Source organism: Lepidothrix coronata, unplaced genomic scaffold, assembly GCF_001604755.1.
Source record: "Lepidothrix coronata isolate B3197 unplaced genomic scaffold, Lepidothrix_coronata-1.0 Scaffold65, whole genome shotgun sequence".
Taxonomy (NCBI): Eukaryota; Metazoa; Chordata; class Aves; order Passeriformes; family Pipridae; genus Lepidothrix; species Lepidothrix coronata.
In genome coordinates, this window is record NW_016690245.1 from 1,223,531 (window position 1) to 1,242,899 (window position 19,369).

Consider the following 19,369-nt stretch of genomic DNA (forward strand, 5'->3'; position numbering starts at 1 on the left):
ACAGAGCATTTCCAATAGGCATCTGAAGGGGGCCGACTGGTTTTGGGTGCTGATGGAGTTTAATAGCATGGAGGTGTCTAGATTACACCAGTAGCATCAAAGCCAGAGAATGGGCACTGTCACTGTTTAGTTCATTAACACCAGTGTGGCAAAGAGATCCAGACCGCCTCTGGAGCTACCTGAACCTTCTTCCTTCCAGGAGCATGGGCATGCCACAGGCCTTATTGCTCAGTTCTCCTGATGACTAAAATTAATATTATCCTCCTAAACTGTCAGAGTAAATTCAATAATATTAATAAGGAAACTGTAACTTCTGGTGCAAAGCTAAATTTGCCTTTTGACCTCTAAAAAGAGTCTTTGTGATCCTATATTGCCCAGTCTGGCAGCATTAAGCCAAGCTGTATTTTTCCCAACTAAACATGAAACATTTAAGAATTAAGATATTTATTATAGCTGATAGAAGGTGAAGTAAAACAGAAGACTCAGAGGTAACAGGCCTGATATCTGCAAGAGAACTTCATACTCTCACTGGAGGGAAAAATACATGTTATATAAAAATATTTCAAGGAAAAAATGAAAAGGTAATAACTGTAATCCATGTCTCCTTGGGAGAGATATAGAGACGCAGTGAGCATGAAAGAAAACAGGAAACATTTATGCATTAGGAAAACTTTGTGATAACAGGACCACACAAGCTCTAATATGGCTTGGTGGAAGAAGCTGAGATCTTTCAGAGCAGGCTGAACATGCATTTTTCAGAAATGTTTTAATTATAGCCGAATTTGCCTGTAGGCATAGAAACGGACTAGATGATCTCTGAGTCTCTTTCAGCCTTGTATTCTATTCTGTGGTGAAGTGACACAGCAAAATGAGTCTGCATTTTCAGGAGTTCTTTTCTAACAATGAAATCTCACAGTGGAAAAAAATTCAGAAACTGGTGGTGAAAACCCTGTTATATGAAATGTTTTGAATCTGACTAAGGAAACAATGCAAAAATGAGGTGTAAGGAAGCATGGCAGAGTAGCCAAGGGATGGGCAGGGTGACCTAAGCAGCTCTTCTGTCTCAAACTTCTGACTCAATCTCATGGTATCACCTGACTGGTGTTTAGCCCGTCGCATTGATGCAACAGATGTTGTAAACAAAGTTACTCATTTGTGAATTACTCAGGTAATTTAAATCAGGTTCCTACAGTAATCATGCCTCTAAATGTAGTTAAGTACACAGTGTATGTGTGCTTCATTGCTGCTAATATCAGATTGAAACATCCAATTGCTTCCCTTGAAGAGCATTTGATTTTACAAAACAATTACAAGAGCCACACCTGCTGCCCAGAGGTGAGTTACGTTTTCTCTGTAGTGTGGGTGCCTACTGCAGAGCAGTTGATCTGTTCTGTCGCAGTGACCCAGAGCTGGTACCTTTTGTGAGAGGATGCTACCTCCACTACAGAGTAAATTTTAAGCAACAAAGAGGAAAGACGGACACCTTCTTTCAAAATAAGATGATGATCTAATTTAGGCACATGACCAAATTACCTTTCTAAGTGACCTAGAGTAAGAAAACCATTTCCTGGTATCTGAAGTAAGTCAGGTTTGACTGACAACTTTAGTTTTCCTGAAGAGGTTGTAATTAGAGTCAGATGAAGCTTGGGACATCAGTAAATAATGATTAAAAAAACATAACTACAGAGAGTTTTATCAAAAACTGCAGTAACGATTTCATAGTCAAATGGCCTGATGTCTTAACTCATCAAGCCAAAAAATTCCTGTCTACATTAGGCTTCTACAAGAAGGCTACCTAAATATAGCCACTGGTCTGTAGGAGGCCAAATGGGGCTGCAGCCAATGGAGATCTCCACAGAACAGTTTAAGTACTTTGCAACACAGAAATCATATTCAAGTTTTATTGTATGAAGCAGAGGAGACATGACAAAAAACCAGTACTGCCATATCAACTCACTCAAACCTGGCCCATGTAGTTGCTTCCAAGTCAAAGGAGCCATTATAGTCAAGGGGCCTGGTAGCTCCAGGGTCCCAAGACATCACATGGAGACAGAGGAACAGGTGTAGGGTGGAAAGATCACAAGCGGCTTGGAGTCTCCAAACTTGCCCAGCTGTCACAGCCTCTATTGCTCTGGAGGCAGCATGGGAGCCAGGCCAGCTCTTACAGTGCAAGCACGGTATTGTCCCTGCCCCATCACTGCTAAAAATATGGATAGCTGCATTTTAATCATACAATCATGGAATGTCTTGGGTTGGAAGGGATCTTAAAGATCATCTTGTTTCAACCCCCCACCACCATGGGGACAGATACCACCTGCTAGACCAGGTTGCTCAAATTCCCATCCAACCTGGCCTTATACACTTCCAAGGATGGAGCATCCACAACTTCTCTGGGCAACCTGTGCCAGTGCCTCACCACTCACAGTAAAGAATTTCTTCCTAACATCTCATATAATCTTCTTTTAGTTTAAAACTGTTCCCCCTTGTCTTATCACTACATGCCCTTGTGACAAGTCTCTCTCCTTCTTTTATATAAGCCCCCTTCAAGTACTGGAAGGCTACTCTGATGTCTCTTCTTCTCCAGGCTGAACAACCCCAACTCCTTCAGCCTGTCTTCATAGGAGCAGTGTTCCAGTGCTTTTGTGTCCCTCCTTTGGACCTGCTCTAACAGGTCCACATCTTGCCTGTATTGCGAACCCCAGAGCGGGAGTCAGTGCTACAGATGGGGTCTCACCACAGCTCCTTCTGATGCAGCCCAGGGTACTCTCAGCTCTGGGCTAAGAGTGCACATTGCTGGCTCACATCCAGCTTTTCATCCACCAGGACCCTCAAGACCTTCTCTGCAGGACTGCTCTCAATGAGTTCATTTCCCAGTCTGTAGTACCTCAAGTTCCTAAGTGATTTAAAAATCCACACTTATGCTGATTCCTTTGTAATAATCCAGCCTCTAAATTAAAAAAAAAAAAAAGTGAGAATGTCGATGACATTTCTGTCCCAGAGCTCCAATCTTCTTGCTCAGTGTCAGTGGGAGAAGAGGAACTGTCAAGGTGCTGCAATCTGCAGCGGGGCTCAGGCATAGTGGTTTGCTAACGATACTTGAAAGTGAGTTTCAGTAAAGTTAAAAATAAGGACTGGAAGCAAGACACTACATGGCAGTTCATTTAGTCCCACACCTCAGTAAGTACATCCCAGCACTGGGTTAACATGGGGGACTCCAACTCTGGTTATTGAAGTACATCCTGAAAGAGCCTCATGCCAGGACTGGATTCTTCCTGCTTAGCTCCTCCCATTTCTTAACCTCACATTAGTCACTCACAGAAAGAATTATCAGCTGTTTATCTAAGATCTTACAACATAGGTTGATAAAGGCTGTTTTGTCATCTCCCACAGACCATTCAGCTGGGTGGAGCACATTTGGCTGCCACCACCATTGGCAGAGATGGTGGCCCCACCACCACACCTGAGCTTGCTTTTGGCGGATGTTTTAATGGCTGCAGTTAACACTGCACCTGGGAATGTTTCTCTTAGGAACCACCTCAGGCTACCAAAAGGTGTTTCGTGAGGTGATGTTTACACATCACCCGATCTTCACATCCTCCCTCATGGCATCAGCCTTTCCAGACTCAGAGGCCTCCCAGCCCACTCCTTTCCAGGGCAACTTCACCATGAGCCCTGGAAATGGGGGCTACTGGCCACAGCTTACCCTAGACCACTGAAGAAGGCCATACATGCCGTTCACCAGAGAAGGATTTAAATGGTTGCTTCTCCTCACAGCCAAGGGCAGAAAGCTGGCAGGTAGTGGAGCTGCATGACCGAGGTATCTGCACTGCACATGCCCTTGTGCATTCGGTTGGCCTTGAGGGAAGCTTTGGGCCATCCAGACCCTTGTTGTTAAGTACAAGACAGGGGAATTCAGAGTACTGAACTCTGGCAGAATATGGGATCTGCAGCCATGAAGAATCTGTAAATTTGGGGGTTTCGTGATATAGAGCACACAAAGCCGATGGTGCCCCACTGATGTTCAGTCTGAGACACAAGATACATACTCAGTCATGTACCCAGAGGACCCTCAGGAGGCAAAAAAGGCAGGAACTATTAAGAAGCTCTTGGCTTAGTTCAGAGGGATTCTGGTCAAACAGGTACAGCAGTGGAGCTGAACTGGCAGCAGGCTTGTTTACAGTCTTGAGAAACTGGACATGAGCCACTCACTGGATCCCCAGGCTCCGCAGCACCCAGCAGTACACAGAATAAAACTGCTATGGCTGCTGTGCTGTGCCTGATCTTTAAATAATATCGGGCACAGATTGTGATTTGGCTTGCTAGTAAACTTCACCACAGGTCACATACAAACACCTTGTAAAAGGCTTTTGGAAAGGAGCATTTCCCTGCTTCCATTTGTTTTCTGTGCAAATTCAGGCATGAGTTTCAGTAGTGGGGATGGGGTTAGGAAGATGACAGTGCAAAACTGGGTGGTGTACACTGAAAAGCTGTGTGAGCCTTTCATGTTGTGAATTGAGCCCTTTGTCCATTTGCCTACAGCAGCTGCCTCCATAGTGCAGCATAAATATCATGGCAAGTGGGAGGCAATGGCCTCATCTGGGGCTGACCTTTAAAAATCAGCTGGGCTTTTTATTCTTTTTCTTTACTCACTTTGTTTGCTTGTAGACTTTTACTCAGAGGTCTTCCCTATGGGTATCTTGGCTATTTTAGGCTGCCAGTGATGTTTTCCATCCTCCTGGCCATTGATTTGTGGTAAGCCTTCCATCAGAATTCAGTTTATTCAGAGAAGATTAAATTCTGCCACAGAGGTTGGTTCTGTCAAGTCAGTACTGATATCTAAGTACTTACATATAAGTCACTGTCCAGAGTCAGCAAGGGCACCAACAGTAATGGGCGCAACAGGTTTTAAGATATGGCTTCATGACAGGTTTGGAACAGTCATAACAAGCCTGCATTAAAATGCGAATGAATTAAAATATACTTTTTTTCCCACTTTTCTCTGTCTGTCTGGGATAAAAATATTGATAATTATGCTATTCTTTCAAACCTTTAAGAAGTCAAATCTTAAAGCCTCACATGTGCACTACTAATAACAGAAAAAAAAGTACCATTTTCTTGTGTGTAGTTTTCATAGTTTTTAGAAGGATTTACTAGCCACAGCTTTTTAGGGAGTAAGTTTAGGTCATTTTGTGGAAACATGGGTATGTTTGTAATATGGAGAGGACAGACCTTTTGTCCCACGATCATATTTCTGCAGTTGAAACAACAGGAGAGGCAAAACAATCCCCCATCTGAGAGGTAGGTCAGGAAGTTTGGAAACTTCCATTGCAGCTGGCACTATTGCAGGCTGTCTGTGCTCTGCTGCACAGCCCAGCTAACCTCGCTCTGCTTCTGTTTTTTCAATTTAAAATAGAGAAAACATTACCAACTTCAGACTACCATTATGAAACTGAATTTCTCAGTGTTCACAAAGGTTCTGAGCTGCTTGAGTCAGTACACAGGGCTCACATGTAGTAAAAGCTACGTGTATGCAAAAGTAAACACACGTTCATAAATAGACTTTGAAAGCAGTTCCCTACTGGCTTTTGTCCAGAAAGGCAGAAAAAAAGGAGGAGGGGAAAGCTCAGTGTGCTTTTTCATTGGAAGTGATTTGTTTTTCTCGCTAGCGCTACACATTGTTCAGGACTATTTCTAGGAAGAAGGCAGTCATAAAACCCAATCAACATATGCTGACACGTTGCTGACTAGAAGAAAAACAGCATGTGCAGAACAAGGGGAAGTCTTCGAATCAAGTTCTTGGAAAGTATCTCAGAACGCAATGGGGCAGGAATGTATTATTTCTGTGGTGCATGTTTAGTATTTGTTCACACAGAAAGCTTTAAAAGTCTTTCGAAATATTTTTTAAATGTCAATAATCTCTTACGCTTAACTGGGCTTTAATTAATACTCAAATAATTGCATTGGCTTTAAAATTCTTTCACCATATAACAATGTCAAACTTTTAGAAGATCCCTGCCTCTCCTCCTTTTTCCATCAGTATTTTACCTAAACCAAGCTCAGTGGCATGGCAGCCATTGATCTCTTTGTTAAATGTCATATAGTTTTTCTCCAGACAGCACAATGCTATGGGTGAAGCTTTACAGATCTCTGGCTGTAGAGAATAATGTTTATATCACCAGTTTATGGCACCACACAGGACTGGCTGACTCAAGAACAGAGCAACTCCAAGTGTTTATTTAACACTCCTAAAGGTGCCACTGCACCTAGGCTGGCAGTGAAGCAGTGCTGGATTAATAGAGCATAACCAGATGCTCTCAGGAATGCTCTGAGACTCTGTTTTCTGGATTTATAGTTTAAGAACAATACAGAGAGACAGGTAGCAAGATCTACACCACAAACCTCACCCAGCATCCAGCAACAGGGCCAAGGACATCAGAGATCCACCTCTGTCAATGGAGGATCCCAAGTGCTGTTTATGTTGCCTAAAAAAGAGGCATTTTCCCCCAGAAGTTAAATCAAGGGAACATTCAAAGCTCCATTTTGTAAATAATCTTTTCTTGAGTGCTTTGGGCTTCAGAGGCAATCCTACATTCAGATGGATGAAGAATTATTAAATGCTCTGTGAGAAATTAACACCTCCTCATACTCCAGACTGGCAGGATCCATTTTTAAATTACCTTCACAGATTAGGTAGTCAACAAAAAGAGAGATGGTGGCAGGAGATAATCTGTTCACTGTAGCAGGCTAAAGTGCAGTAGAGACTACTTGTAGTCTCTTCATTATCCAATGCCCATAATGTAATTATTTGTGTGTGAAGGGATTCCTGCAGAGGGCAAGCACATATGTCCAGCTGTTCTTGTTTTGCTCGAGCTGCCAACACAGGACTTTACATTTTCAGAGCCTGTCTCATGCAGGTCACAGTCTTCATTATGTGGCATCAGTTGAACAGCAAGATGTCCTGCCTCTGGGCTGGGTTGTTAGTGCTAGTGTTAGTGAGATAGCACTAGATTTGGAGTCCCCATGGCATATAATCCAAAAATGTATTCAGCCCAGATGTACTCGTCTGACTTGAGGAACAGAGAATAGTTCCTCTTAACTTCAAGGTCACATTTCTTAAGTGGGATCAGATCCTGGAGCTGCCCCTTTTACCTGAGATAATCTTAACAAAGGTGGTTATGCCTGGATTCCCTTTCTAATCAACAGGAAGTGTAGCATTGCTAAAGCATGATCCATTTGAGCTTCCTTTGGACAGCATGACATAGAGCACTCAAAAGCAACCTGTTTTCTTTAAATGTACCTCTTGCCTGTCTTGGAAAGACCATTTCCAGAACTGCCTGCTATTCTTTTTACATTATGTTTTTCACCCTTTTTCCCTACAGGATAGATCTGCTTTTGTACCTTCTCTAAAGCATACCACTTCCATCAGCGATTGCAGCTCCTTGAAAACAGTCAGCTTTCCTTCAGCAGAGCTCTCATAGTCAGTGGAAAAGTGAAAACAAATGCAAATACACACTGCAAATCAGTACAGCAGTCAAAAGAGCTTCCTTTTTTCCAATATTAAATTATCCCAGGGTTTATAAAGGAAAAGGACATGCACTGACTCATATTCTATACTGCTGTTTTCTGGCCTTCAGCAGTGCTTAGAACCTTTAACTGTGGCTCACTTTGTCACTTTGTCTCTGCTGTACAGAGACAAAACAAAAAGGTTGTGCCAGGGTGTCTGTTTTGTGAAATCCTCCTTACTTTAATAAAGTGTTTTTCCACATCTTAGCGTTCAAAAGTCTGGGCAGTCATTCACTGTCTGCTACTTGCCACCAGCTTAATAAGTAACAAGTCATCATTATGTAGGCAACATAGGATGAGCTGAAAAGTTTGCTTGACCGATATGGCAGGTAAGGAACTTGCTGCCCAGCTACAGGGACAGCAGGTAGTCAGGAAATATGTCTGTTCTAACAATCCCCATATCCTGATTTCAGGGATGCTTGTCTGGGGATTTAAAAAGGGCTTTTACAAAGCAGAAAATACTGACATTACCAAGCAAAAAAAGGCACCTATTCAATAGCTGTGAACTGATACAAGCCAGTTAAAGTGAGGAACTGCCTCTCCCATGTGGAAATGTTGTGCAGGTCCCCAGTGAGTAGCATCTTCTCGAATCTTAGAGGAAGCCTGTGAGCTCACGGTTCCCTCTGTAGGCAGTGGTGAGGTACAGACAGTTGCAAGGACTGAGTTGCTCCAGCGGGATTGTTGCCTTTAGATTGTGGAAACGAATCCTTCAGTGGCTTCAAACAAAGCCTCTCTTTCCACTGAGCACAAATGAGGTAAAAAAACCTGCAGCATCCTATTTTGTTCCCTCCAATGTGGGTAGAGATCAAATCAGTCCACAGGAAAGCAGTAGGTGGGAGCACCGGGGAACCTGTGGAAATCCCTGGAGTGGCTGGGATTGAGGCTTCTTCCTCAGATGCCATGTGAGGAAGAGGTAAAGGCTGCTGCCTCTGGCCTTTGGCAGGCCTTCTCAGTGGAGGGTGAAGGCTCCCTCCAGCTCCTGTCAAAAGCCAAGGGAAAGCATTGCTGAGCTGGATGCAGCCCAGCTCCTGCATACAACTTATGTGGGTACTCTGTGGAAGGGAAACCTTTTCCTCACCGGCTGGTGTCCCCATGCCCCTGGATCTGTCATCCCTCACCCTTCTCCTCTTCTTCACTCTTACCATTAACCCCTCTCTCTTCCCAGCCTTTCTTCCAAACCTGGATCCATCACCACAGGCTGTTCTGCTAATAGCCCTTTCCTACTTACAGGCTACAAGAAAAGGACCCAGCCCATGCAAAAGTAAAATATCTGGATCCTGCTGTAGCATTGGGTTAATTCTTAGTCCAGTACATTTTCATAGTTCCTCATCCACTGCAGAAACTTCCCTCTCCTACCTAGCTGCCCTGAACTACCAAGAAAACTGAGTCAGGAAACGTGACCATTGCCTCTCCTGCTGCACTAACCTGCCACTCATCAGGCACAGGCTGCCTGCAGGAAATTAGACACCTGCTTTGGTCTTCTTCTTGCAGTCATTAAGTGTTGTATGGTGTAGTATGTCTGCCAAACGCCTATTAATAAACCACCTTTTTGTGTGTCACAGACTTATGCCAAGATAAAATGATAAAAAGATAAAATTCCCCTTCTACCATCCATCTTCTTTGTGTTTCCCAGGTCCTGGTAGAGTTTCTTTTCTGTACTATTTCCTGATCTACAGAGATTTGTGCAGCACTTACGAAAGGAGGAAGAGTGTAAAATTAGTGAACTAGTCAAATAAATAAGAGTTAAAGGAAACTACATGTACTCTGTTATACCATTAGGACCTGACTATCCACAACCTGCTACCCTGGGGGGAAAAAGAGAGAGAAAGTATATTAATTTTGAGCAAAACATTAGCTTTATGGCATGGTTTATATCCAAATGTGTTGCTGCAGAAATGGTCTGTGCCCATCTTCATGAGCTCCTACTTTACAAGTCTAATACAGCTTCTGAAGGGAAACAGAAAGGAGAAATGAGATGAAAAATAGAACTAAAGTCCTTCTTTCATTTAAACTCCAATCACTTAATGTTACTTTTCACATAGAAGGGGAAGAAAAGTATTATTGTGTTTATAACCTGTTTATTAACTGCATCACCCCGCTCACATACAGCACAGCCTCGACAAATCTTGCAGGATATTACAAAAGATGTTATTAGCATAATCCCCTTGCAACTGAGCAACTGAGAAAGTTGCAGAGGGTTGTTGAAACTCATCCAACACCACAAGGGAAAATAGCTTTGTCATCCTGTCTCAGGCCAGCACTGCACTGATTAGGTCAACAGCTACAGATCATTTCTCAATCTTAACTAAGAGTCAAGTCTTCTTTGACTTACATTCAAGTTTTGGCCTCTATTGCACACATAACATAAAATTTCCAGGAGAAGGGATTTATGAGTACCCAAACTTTTTTTACCAAAGGTCATGTCTGTAATTGCTTTAGATTAGCTCAGTTGCAATGACTGTTGCATTTCCACTGACCTTACAAAGTTACAGGGAGAGTGAATCCAATTTAGCTAAGGAAATAAAGATGAAGGACATTTAAATACCTATTGGGAAAACTCTCCTTCAAGTTTAATCTGTTTTGTTTTATATAAGGCTAAAACAGATTAAGGAAACTGTTGTTTTGCAAGAGTTTTCAAATAAAATATTTATTGCAAATTATTTATTTATTAAAGAGTATATTTCCATTGAATTTCCAAAATGTCCCTCTGAAGGAAAGGTAGCCCTCAGATGTCTTTGACTCATGAAAATCTCTAAGCAAAAGCTGGTAGATTGGAGGGGCTCAGAAATTTATAATGAAAGGAAATCCTTGAACTCTAGAGATTTCTCAGAAATATTTACTGGGATGGAAATCCCTCAAAGCCTCTATTTATACCCCTACTTCATCTTTCTCTGCCTTAAAATATTCAAGAAGTAATGAGCCCCTGGGATCCTAAAATACTTAAAAAAAAAGATAGGGCAATCCATCCTGATTTCCAGATTTTAAAGGAAAACCAATGATTTTATTAGCAAAGCTGTGCAGAATCCCTAATTGCTTGGGTAACTAAAAATTACCCTTGAGATGCGTGATGATATATTATTTGCTTTTAAAAGATCACCTCTGTTCTGTAGCAGATTACATTAAGGCTGTTAGCATCAAAGCTGTATTATGTGCAGAGGGTGAGCAAAGAGAACAGGGCCTTATACTCCTCCATAATACAGAAAAAACACTCCTGAGATGTAAAACATTGATTTAGAAGAAACTTTCATACTGGTTAGCAAGTGTATAAAATATCTGGATGTAAGGATACATTCAGATTATCCAACCTTTTTTTAAAGGGTACATCCAATTTAATTGGCTGTACTTCCTTCAAGCTTTAAATATCTTATGGCCTCATTTCTAAGAAGAGGAAGATAAATACCAGGCACCAGCCATAAATATTGTGTGGGACCACTGGAGGGCACTTTTGATCTAAAAATCCCTCACTTTAAGAGCCTTTTGGCAGCTATACAACTTCTGCAAACGCAGGAGGGAGCACAACTGGGGATTGCAACCTGTTCATGAAAATTCATTGGAAAATACTTATTTCATTTTTATATATTTTGTAGCCCAGAAGGGCTTCAGAGTGTTCTAGCAAATTTCTAGCCTGAAACACAATTATATTAATGAATCAATGAATTTTGAAAAAACAACTATAAGATTGGGTTAGAATGTCTGTGTGGAGATGCAGACACATTACTGGCTCTGCATTTAAAAGAAGAATATGCTAAAACTATTCACCTGATTTGTGGATCAGTTGTCTTCCACTTAGTTCAAAGGCTCCAAGTTTCTGGCTTTTATCACTGAAGGACTAAAGAAAGAGCAAAGAAAAGTAGCAACACACTATGTACTGGATTAATTTCTAGACTAATCCTGCAAAATCTTACTCCTCTGAAAGATCTTCCTGAGATGATTGATTCAATTGACTTCAGAGGGAGAGTGTGTCTGAATAAAAAAAGATTCTTTCAGACCAGCTGCCAATGTTCAGTCTCGCTTTCTGAAGTTTTTTTCTTGTTGTTTCAGGCCTTCATGAAAGGGGGCTGCTTCCTGGCCTCCCTTGCTTGGGAGCAGATATGCAATTTCTTGGCCTCTTGTGTTCCCCATCTCTGTTGGGCAAAGGACAATTTGCTCATCCATTATAGCAGAGCATTTCAGGATGAATGCCACAAAAACAGAATTACTCCAAGATCGGACCAAGACTTTTGTGAAATTCAGGAGACAGAAGGGAAAAAGGGAAAAAAGGGCAAGACAATGCAGAAAACACATAAATACCTCCATCAGGTATTTTCCTCTTGGCCTTTCAGAAGGAAGGATGGAGCATGTATTGTGAATGGGCATGTCTCCACTGCCTGGTAACAGTGCCTGTAATATTGTACCTGCTGTGTTGGAGTAAATGATTGCCCTTTTATGCTGTGGTCTGTGGTTTTGATGATGAACTTCCTGAGGGACTGTGAAGATAAAAACCACCACTTGCCACTTGCTGAAGATTTAAAGAGCTGTAGCTTCTAAATGGTACGAGTGAGGGATAAACAGGCTTTTGCCTCCTGCCCTTGAGCACCACAGCAGTACCTGAGGAAGCTGAACCCGAACAAAACTCACAGTGAAACCCACAAAATTCATGCCTATGAGGGGACTTTCGGGCCACCATAGGACAGAACACAGAGGCTTTGCAAAGCTGAGTGAAGGCTCTCCTTTGCTGTCAGCTTTGCGAGGAAACCACCCCAATACGGCACTTATAGACAGCAGCACAGGTGTAGAGAACTTGAGGATGGTGGTGAAAGCACAGCAGAAGCTACAAGCTCCATTTGGAACAATATAGACCACAGGCTAAAGGAGGAGCAGTTTCAGGAACTTCTTTTTCTCTCTACATCCATTTCTATGACATTATATTGGTAAATTCTCATAAAAACAGTGGCTGATTTTCCTGTGAGTGAGGCTACTGGTACCAAAAGAGAGAAAATCAATTCTGAGGATTGTCTTGAGGTCACTTTCCCTCCTCACTTCATGAACTGTGATTCCACGTACCTCGGTTCTAACACACAGTGCATTTGAACCGGGAGCGTGGGGGCTTGAGCTGTGAGGCAGCATGCCCTGACAGGATGGCCATACACAAGGCTTTGCAGCAAAACACATCCTTCTCTTCTCATTGCTCCTTTACTCCACAGGCAAGTACAGCTTTGCTTTCTGCTCCCAGGCTCACTTCCAAGCCTGTCTCTAGCCCTCTCCATATGCAGCTCCATTTGCAATTTCTTAATTATTTCTAGCTGTGTAAAAGCAATGAGTTCCACAAGATCATTTGGTCCTGTTTCCTTAACACAGTCTACACCCCCTATGTATCATTTTGAGCAAAGTAGAAGACAGTTCTGCTTTCCTGAACCGTTGTGCCATGAAGGCTCTTCTCCAATGATCTCCCCAGCTTGTGCCCATTAAAAACAGTGGGGACACATTCTGAGGTGCCAACAAGATGGTCCCTTTTTGTGTGCACCCCATTATAGCACTCATGGCCTCCTAGCTCCCTGGGTGATGGCACTGGGAAATGCCCAGCTGATGACAGCCCAGCCCTTATCTGCTCGTTTATTTGGAGCAGAAGCTCTTTGGGAAGCTGCAGTGGAAGTGCCAGACTTCCGCTGCTTTTCAGGAAGCTTATGCTTATCTCCCAGAGACAGAGGACTTTAAATGGAAAAGAGTTTTAACCTTTGCCATGACTAGTAAGAGCCTGATAAATTTTAAATGGAGATATCTAAAGGTAGGTAGCAGGAAACAAATATGTATCACTGATTTCAAAAATCGCAGATTTTGAGACAGCCCTGGTTCTTAGAGATGTGTTTGTGCTTTCTACCTGTTTGTATTGGGTTTTTCTTATATTCTTCACACTTTTTGGAGTGTTTTGCACTTGCGGCTCAGATCTCAGGATAAGTTTTGCTGAGCCACTTGGCTGGAGCTGCTGAAGCTCACCCTCAGGCTGACCAGTTCTTGGGTTATGGCCTTGTCGTGGTTCTAATTCCTACTCCGAGTGAGATTGAATTGTCACAGACCACCATAAGGAGTAGGAGAGTAGGAAGCAGAGAGGTTAACACTTTATTTGCATTTATGGCAGCTTAAGATAAATGTTATTAAAGCATTACTCATCATGCAAAGAAAGATTATCATGCAAAGGCAGTGCAGGCAACAGGAAATGGGGGGTGAAGCAGCTGACAGCCATGACACTATTTGCCAACCACTTATTGCCCTCACAGACTTTTATCCCCATGGACCAAGCTGAACTTTCAGATCTATATTAAGATACGGCAGGCTTTCTGAGACATGATCTCCAGATACAGAAGGATTGCTGACCTCCAGCAATTTGCCCTAAATAAAATGCGAAAGGACTCAGCCTGCAACCAGCTCCCCAGAGAGGTGCTCTGTGAACCCTGGGGTGAACCATGGGGACGGGTCTGGGTTCAATTTAATGTTTGTTCTTTACTAGCTGGGAAGGCAGCACATGTGCTTGATGCTGGAAGAAAACAAATCTGCACTGAATACCTTTGAGACCTTGCAAAAATATATCCTCCTGTCTCTGAAGTGTCAGCCTTCCAAAATGGGAGCAAGGAGCTGCAACTAGGCAGCATCTGCTCCCCTGGCTACAGCTGCTGACCTGCCAGGCAAGGCAGGGTAAGACAACTGTGGGGGAAAGATGCTCCTGCCTCTGAAAAATCTGAAGTCTCCTCAGGACATGGCTGTAAAATGCCTACCAAAACAAAAAAGAAGAGCTCACACCGAGGACCCTGTGCATAGGGCAGTAGTTGAATCCCTGGGCCTGACATGGTACAGATCAGCCGCAGGTCAGAAAGTGTGGGGGGGGAATCAGGCCCTGTATGAGAGTTCCTTCACTAGCAAAGGTCCACAGGACAGAGCAGTTCCAGAGTCCAGACCATTTCCATCTGCTGGAACAGCTGGGAACAGCCCTACTCTCAGAGTTGCTGGGGGCATCCTTGCTGTAAAGTGCAGGACTGCAGCCACCAGGCAAATGGGCTCTGGTCTCTGCTCTGAGCTCCAACAGGGTTGATGGGGGGAGACCAGCCACTGGCCCTGGCCCACTCTTTCTGATTTACACAGGAAAGCTGTTTAATGTAGTAAAAGTCTCACAGTGAAAGACGCACAGACACTCTTAGCTTTCCAGAGAAATTGATGCTAATTACATTGTTAACCCCAGTGGAACCTGGTAAATCCAAGACTGCCTGGTAAATCCAAGACTGCTGAGAAATTACAGCGTTTTATCAATGACCAGTGGTTTGGTCTGGGACTGGGCAAAGATTGACAGAAACTGAGAAGTGCCCTGTGAAGCCAACCACTGCCTCTCCCTTGGCAGCATCAACTGCAGCAGCAGCACTGGCAGCAGATGGCAACTGCAGCAAGGCATTGCATTTCTGGAAAGCTTCTCCCAGAAGACCTCAAAAAGCAACATAAAATTCAGGTTAAATTAACTTTAAAATGTTGCAGGTAGGGGGAAAATGAAGGTTACAATTTTCAAGTGTGCCTGTTTAATTTGGGTACCCCGTGCAAGCGGCTCAGGGGGTATTTTCACAGATGTTCAGTCCCCGTGGTGCAGGTGAAAGTTGTAGAAATTCCTGTGAATATGAAGGTGTCAAGCTGGAATCTCAGAGCAGAGCTAACTGCTACCTGCAATAAGTGGAAACACTAGCAAATGAAACCTAAAATTTGCCTAGGGCCGTATGGGAAGTTGGTATTTGATTCAGGAATTTGCACAGTTCTTCTTGATGTCTGCTATGCTTTGACAGGCTCAGTCCTGCTTTAAAATTTTGTGATAATGAGGATGTGTGAGTACTTTTAATGTCCCTCCTAGATATTTCTGTAATTAAATATGAACAGCATTGACAGTACCTGTTATGTAAGCTACACAGCCCATAGTATTTTGTTAGTTATCAGGTAAAAAAAACCCCAACTTTTAGAGGTCAAATTGAAAGAAACGCCACCATGTGGAGAGCTTGGGGATGTTTTAATAATATTCTCAATATTGTCTTTTCTCCAATATGGATTTTGGCAGGGTGGGGGGTGTTTCTTTGCTAAATATGTTAGTGGTTTTCAATGCCCACCACAAAGTCTAACTCAGCAAATCCCCCCATGGCTCAGCTGCTGTGGCTGCTGGAGGACACAGCAGGAGGGCAGCAATGCCCAGGGATGCCAGGGGGCAAGTCAGGCCAAGCATCATGTCTCCATCTGAGATGATCTGATCACCCTGCTGAATATGATTGCTCTTTGCCCCAGGAGGGAAGAGAGCAGAGGGAAGAAGCATCCTCACACATGACCCACCAGTGGCCATTTTGGGCAATATTAAGTTGAAAGAGAAGCTCCACAGCCCTCAAATCTGACTGCCACCAGCAGTCTGTGACACAAGCCCAGCTGCCACCACGTGGCCCACGTGTGCCTGTCCCAGTCACAAATGGGAAATCAGGTTTCTGTGCCCAGCATATGGCCATCCATGTGTAATTTATTTGTTACTTTTTATTTATTCCTACTCTGGAAAGAATAAAAATGTACAATCTCATTCATATCTTTAGGGAAAGAAAATGTCTGTATGAAATTATATTTGTGTGCTCCTCTTACAATATCCTGCTAAATCAGAGGAAGTTTGAGGTCTACATGCTTACAAAAAGAAATCTTTGCTTCTGGAAGCATGTAAGTTTTTAATAACCTGCTACATTTCAAAGCCTGGGGCTCATATATTTATCTTTGCGTACCTCAGGCATCTTTTCATCGAAGACCTCTCTATTATTAGCTTTTAATATTAACAGATATATATAGTCTGTCTTCCTCTCCAAGGACCACAATTTTCTCTGTACTCTACAGGGAGTGACATGCAGAAACGCTTTAGTAAATCTATGGAGGCAAACAGTCCTTCTTTTCTGATGTCCTTAGGGGAAGCCCAGAGTCAGCAACTCCTAAAGGCCAATAGCAACAGCTTTGAATTATCTTTAGCACATCTATTTCTATCAGAAATCCAATATCCTTTATATGCTGAATAACACTGTTTATTTAGCTTGTAATGAAACTTACACATTTGTTCCAAGGAGCAGTGGGATCCATGACTCCCCTTGGCAATTAGAGACTTTACATGAAAGAAATTTCAGAAGGAAATTTAAGGTAAAGTACACATCGTGCAAATGCAGTAGTTACAATATTATGTGGGACATATTAATTTTTACTAAAACTGATGGCCAGAAATTCACTTGCATTTGAAGTTTTAAGGCAAACATAAAATCCCTGCCTTCTTTGTTTCTACTCAGTTTGGTTTATGTTTAACATAGTCTAGATGTTCCTTAGCTCTCCAGTCATCCATGAACCAATCAGTACACATCTCTCCCCACCCAGTCTCCATTCTGCTAAGTCTGTAGTGGATTTTCAGTGGAAATAGAAAGTTTTCATTTATGTTTAATTAAGAAATCAAGACCTATAAATTATCTTCCTTTCCATCCTAAATAGACATCTACCAACACACAAATACTGTTGGTCACCAGGAAATCTCTGTCCTGATAGTGAGAACAACTGGTGCTTATTTTCACCATCCCTGCATGTTCCTCCAAGGATGACACTACTTTAAATACATGTTTCTATTAGCAGCTGAACCAATTTATTCTATGCTTTCTACCTTCAAAAAGCAACTGTCTCAGATAATTCCTTGGGTCCCCTCAGGACATACCAGTTCCATGCTATCACACACATTCATGCCTAACGTTTAGAAACCATTTCAAACATTGTCATTCCCAGAAAAATCATAGATGTCTATGTCTATCAAAAGATAAGAAAACCATATATATGAAACCATAAATACTAATTTCAAAGCATATAACTGGGTTTTAATCACTTTAATTTTTTTTTAAAGTAATTGAAAGCCTTGGTTGTATCCCCCTCACCTTTTCCTGAAACTTAGAGAATTTTCAGACCATGCAGTAGAGCTGTTCCTATTTCTACTAAAAGTCATTTCAGAGTGAATTCATCCTCTATCTTTCTGCCAGAAAACTGTACTGACTCACATCCTCTTTAGCAGCATTAGGCATAAGCCCAGATCTTAAAACACGGGACCATGCAGCCACTGTTAGAGGACCATCAGTGTAGATTGTATTTCATTAAGGCAGCTTCAGTCTTACTGAAAAAAAAATGGCAAGACATTTCTATATTTGTAATACAGCCTCATGGGCTCTTTTCTTAATGTAGACCTCCAGAGCAAACATTTACACTACTGTTTACATCCTTTCGCTTCCATTATACCTAAAAGTTACCTTTCAACATTGCTGCTTACATGGCCAGGAGTACAGAATCAGCCAGGTTTTCTTGTAGCACCTGACATATACAGCAGAAGCAAAAGAAGCTTTTCCCCATACAATTCTTTTTAAGATGTCCACACTGAACAGGAACAAATATTCTAACCACTCATGAAACACAAACTTCAACAGGAGAGCAAAACAGCTGCTGATACTCACTACTATGGAGGGTCACACAGCCCAGGTTGTTACTTTTTTTTCTAAAGCTTTAAGCGTGATTTATGCAGCCTTAGGGCATAAGCTCTTACCCAAGACCAAGGGGAGCCAATGGGGGTCTCTGGCTGGTCTTCCTCCTCAGATGACATCCTGAGCTGATAATTTTTCCCCGTTCTCCGCATACGCCACTAAAACCACTCTTGGTTGCTGCCATATACAAAAAACTGCCTTCAAGTTTTAGCTGTAGACAACAAAGCTGCAGAGAATATAATTTCCCTGCGATCGTGTCTGCTTGCTAATTTTACCTGCCGAAGTTCTTGGAAGCACAGTCAGAGCAAGAAACCTGAGCTCAGTAAACCAGAGCACACTTTCCTTGCAACTGACTCCTCAAGTGTCCTAGTTCAGTCAAAAGGTTCAGTGAAAAATTAGAGCCTGACAAACACAAATTCTCTTCCAAACAGTCAGTACCCTTACTTGCATATAAGATTTTATGGGCAGACGGTTTGCCGAGTTATAAACTCCAGAAACAGAATATAAGGAATTTTTACTGACAACATTTTATTCCCATCATTAATTATATTTTGAATGGATTTTAATAGTTTGATTTTGTTTTCAAGACAGGTTCTTAATGCCAAAATCTAATTCTGCCTTTCTGCATAGTTGCACAGCTCCACAATAATAACTGTATGTGTGTGAAAGCAGCACAGCTTTTCTGTTCTTCTGTGCAATAACATTTGAAAGAGGACCATTTTCTTTGCCATTTTTTCTTTTTGTTTTTCTCTTTGTATCTAGATTGGTACTAGCATGTAGAATCCAATTATCATAGATCACATGCTATGTAACTTCAGATAAACTTGTCCTGATGCCTGTGAGACTTCTGGCTGTTTGAGGGGACAACTGAGTCCAGCATCTTGAAATCACATCTGGCAGCTGGCAGGTATAGCAGCTCTGTCACCAACATCAGGCCTGAGGTTTTGTGCCCAAACTGACCACTAATTCACAGCTGTGATATGCTTTCAAATTCACAACCTGTGGCTTGAATTTTATTATTTATTATTCCTCTGCTTATAAGGCATCCGGCTGCAGTAGCTGGTGAAATAAAACTACCATCAAAACCCCTGAACCTTCTGTTACATGTCTGACTTTGGTCAAAGGCTTCTAAATCTTTCCACTGAATTATATAATGAAATGAGCTATTTATAGCACCCCACTGCAGGAGAGTCCTAGTGTTAGCTAGGAGCTGATAATGCTTATCAAATGAACAAATATGCCCAGCTGTGCTTCATAATTAACCTTAAGCTATGTGCAAATTC

At 42.3% G+C, this 19,369-nt stretch overlaps 1 protein-coding gene across 5 annotated transcripts in view; it reads right to left on the reverse strand.

Annotated features, from left to right (window-relative positions):
- The window catches only part of LPIN1 (lipin 1), an 80,540-nt gene extending 62,140 nt beyond the window's left edge, over positions 1–18,400 (reverse strand). Inside the window, exon 1 of one of the 5 annotated variants that reach the window (XM_017818091.1) lies at positions 18,362–18,400. Coding sequence is in view for 3 of the 5 variants with exons in the window: in XM_017818090.1 (XP_017673579.1) it covers positions 18,149–18,238 (90 nt within the window). In the remaining 2 variants the exon portion in view is untranslated. Of the gene's footprint in view, positions 1–18,059; positions 18,081–18,148; positions 18,317–18,361 lie in introns of those variants that run through there. The other 4 variants (XM_017818090.1, XM_017818093.1, XM_017818092.1 and 1 more) reach the window with 4 other exon arrangements.
- Between the last annotated feature and the right edge of the window lie 969 nt (positions 18,401–19,369).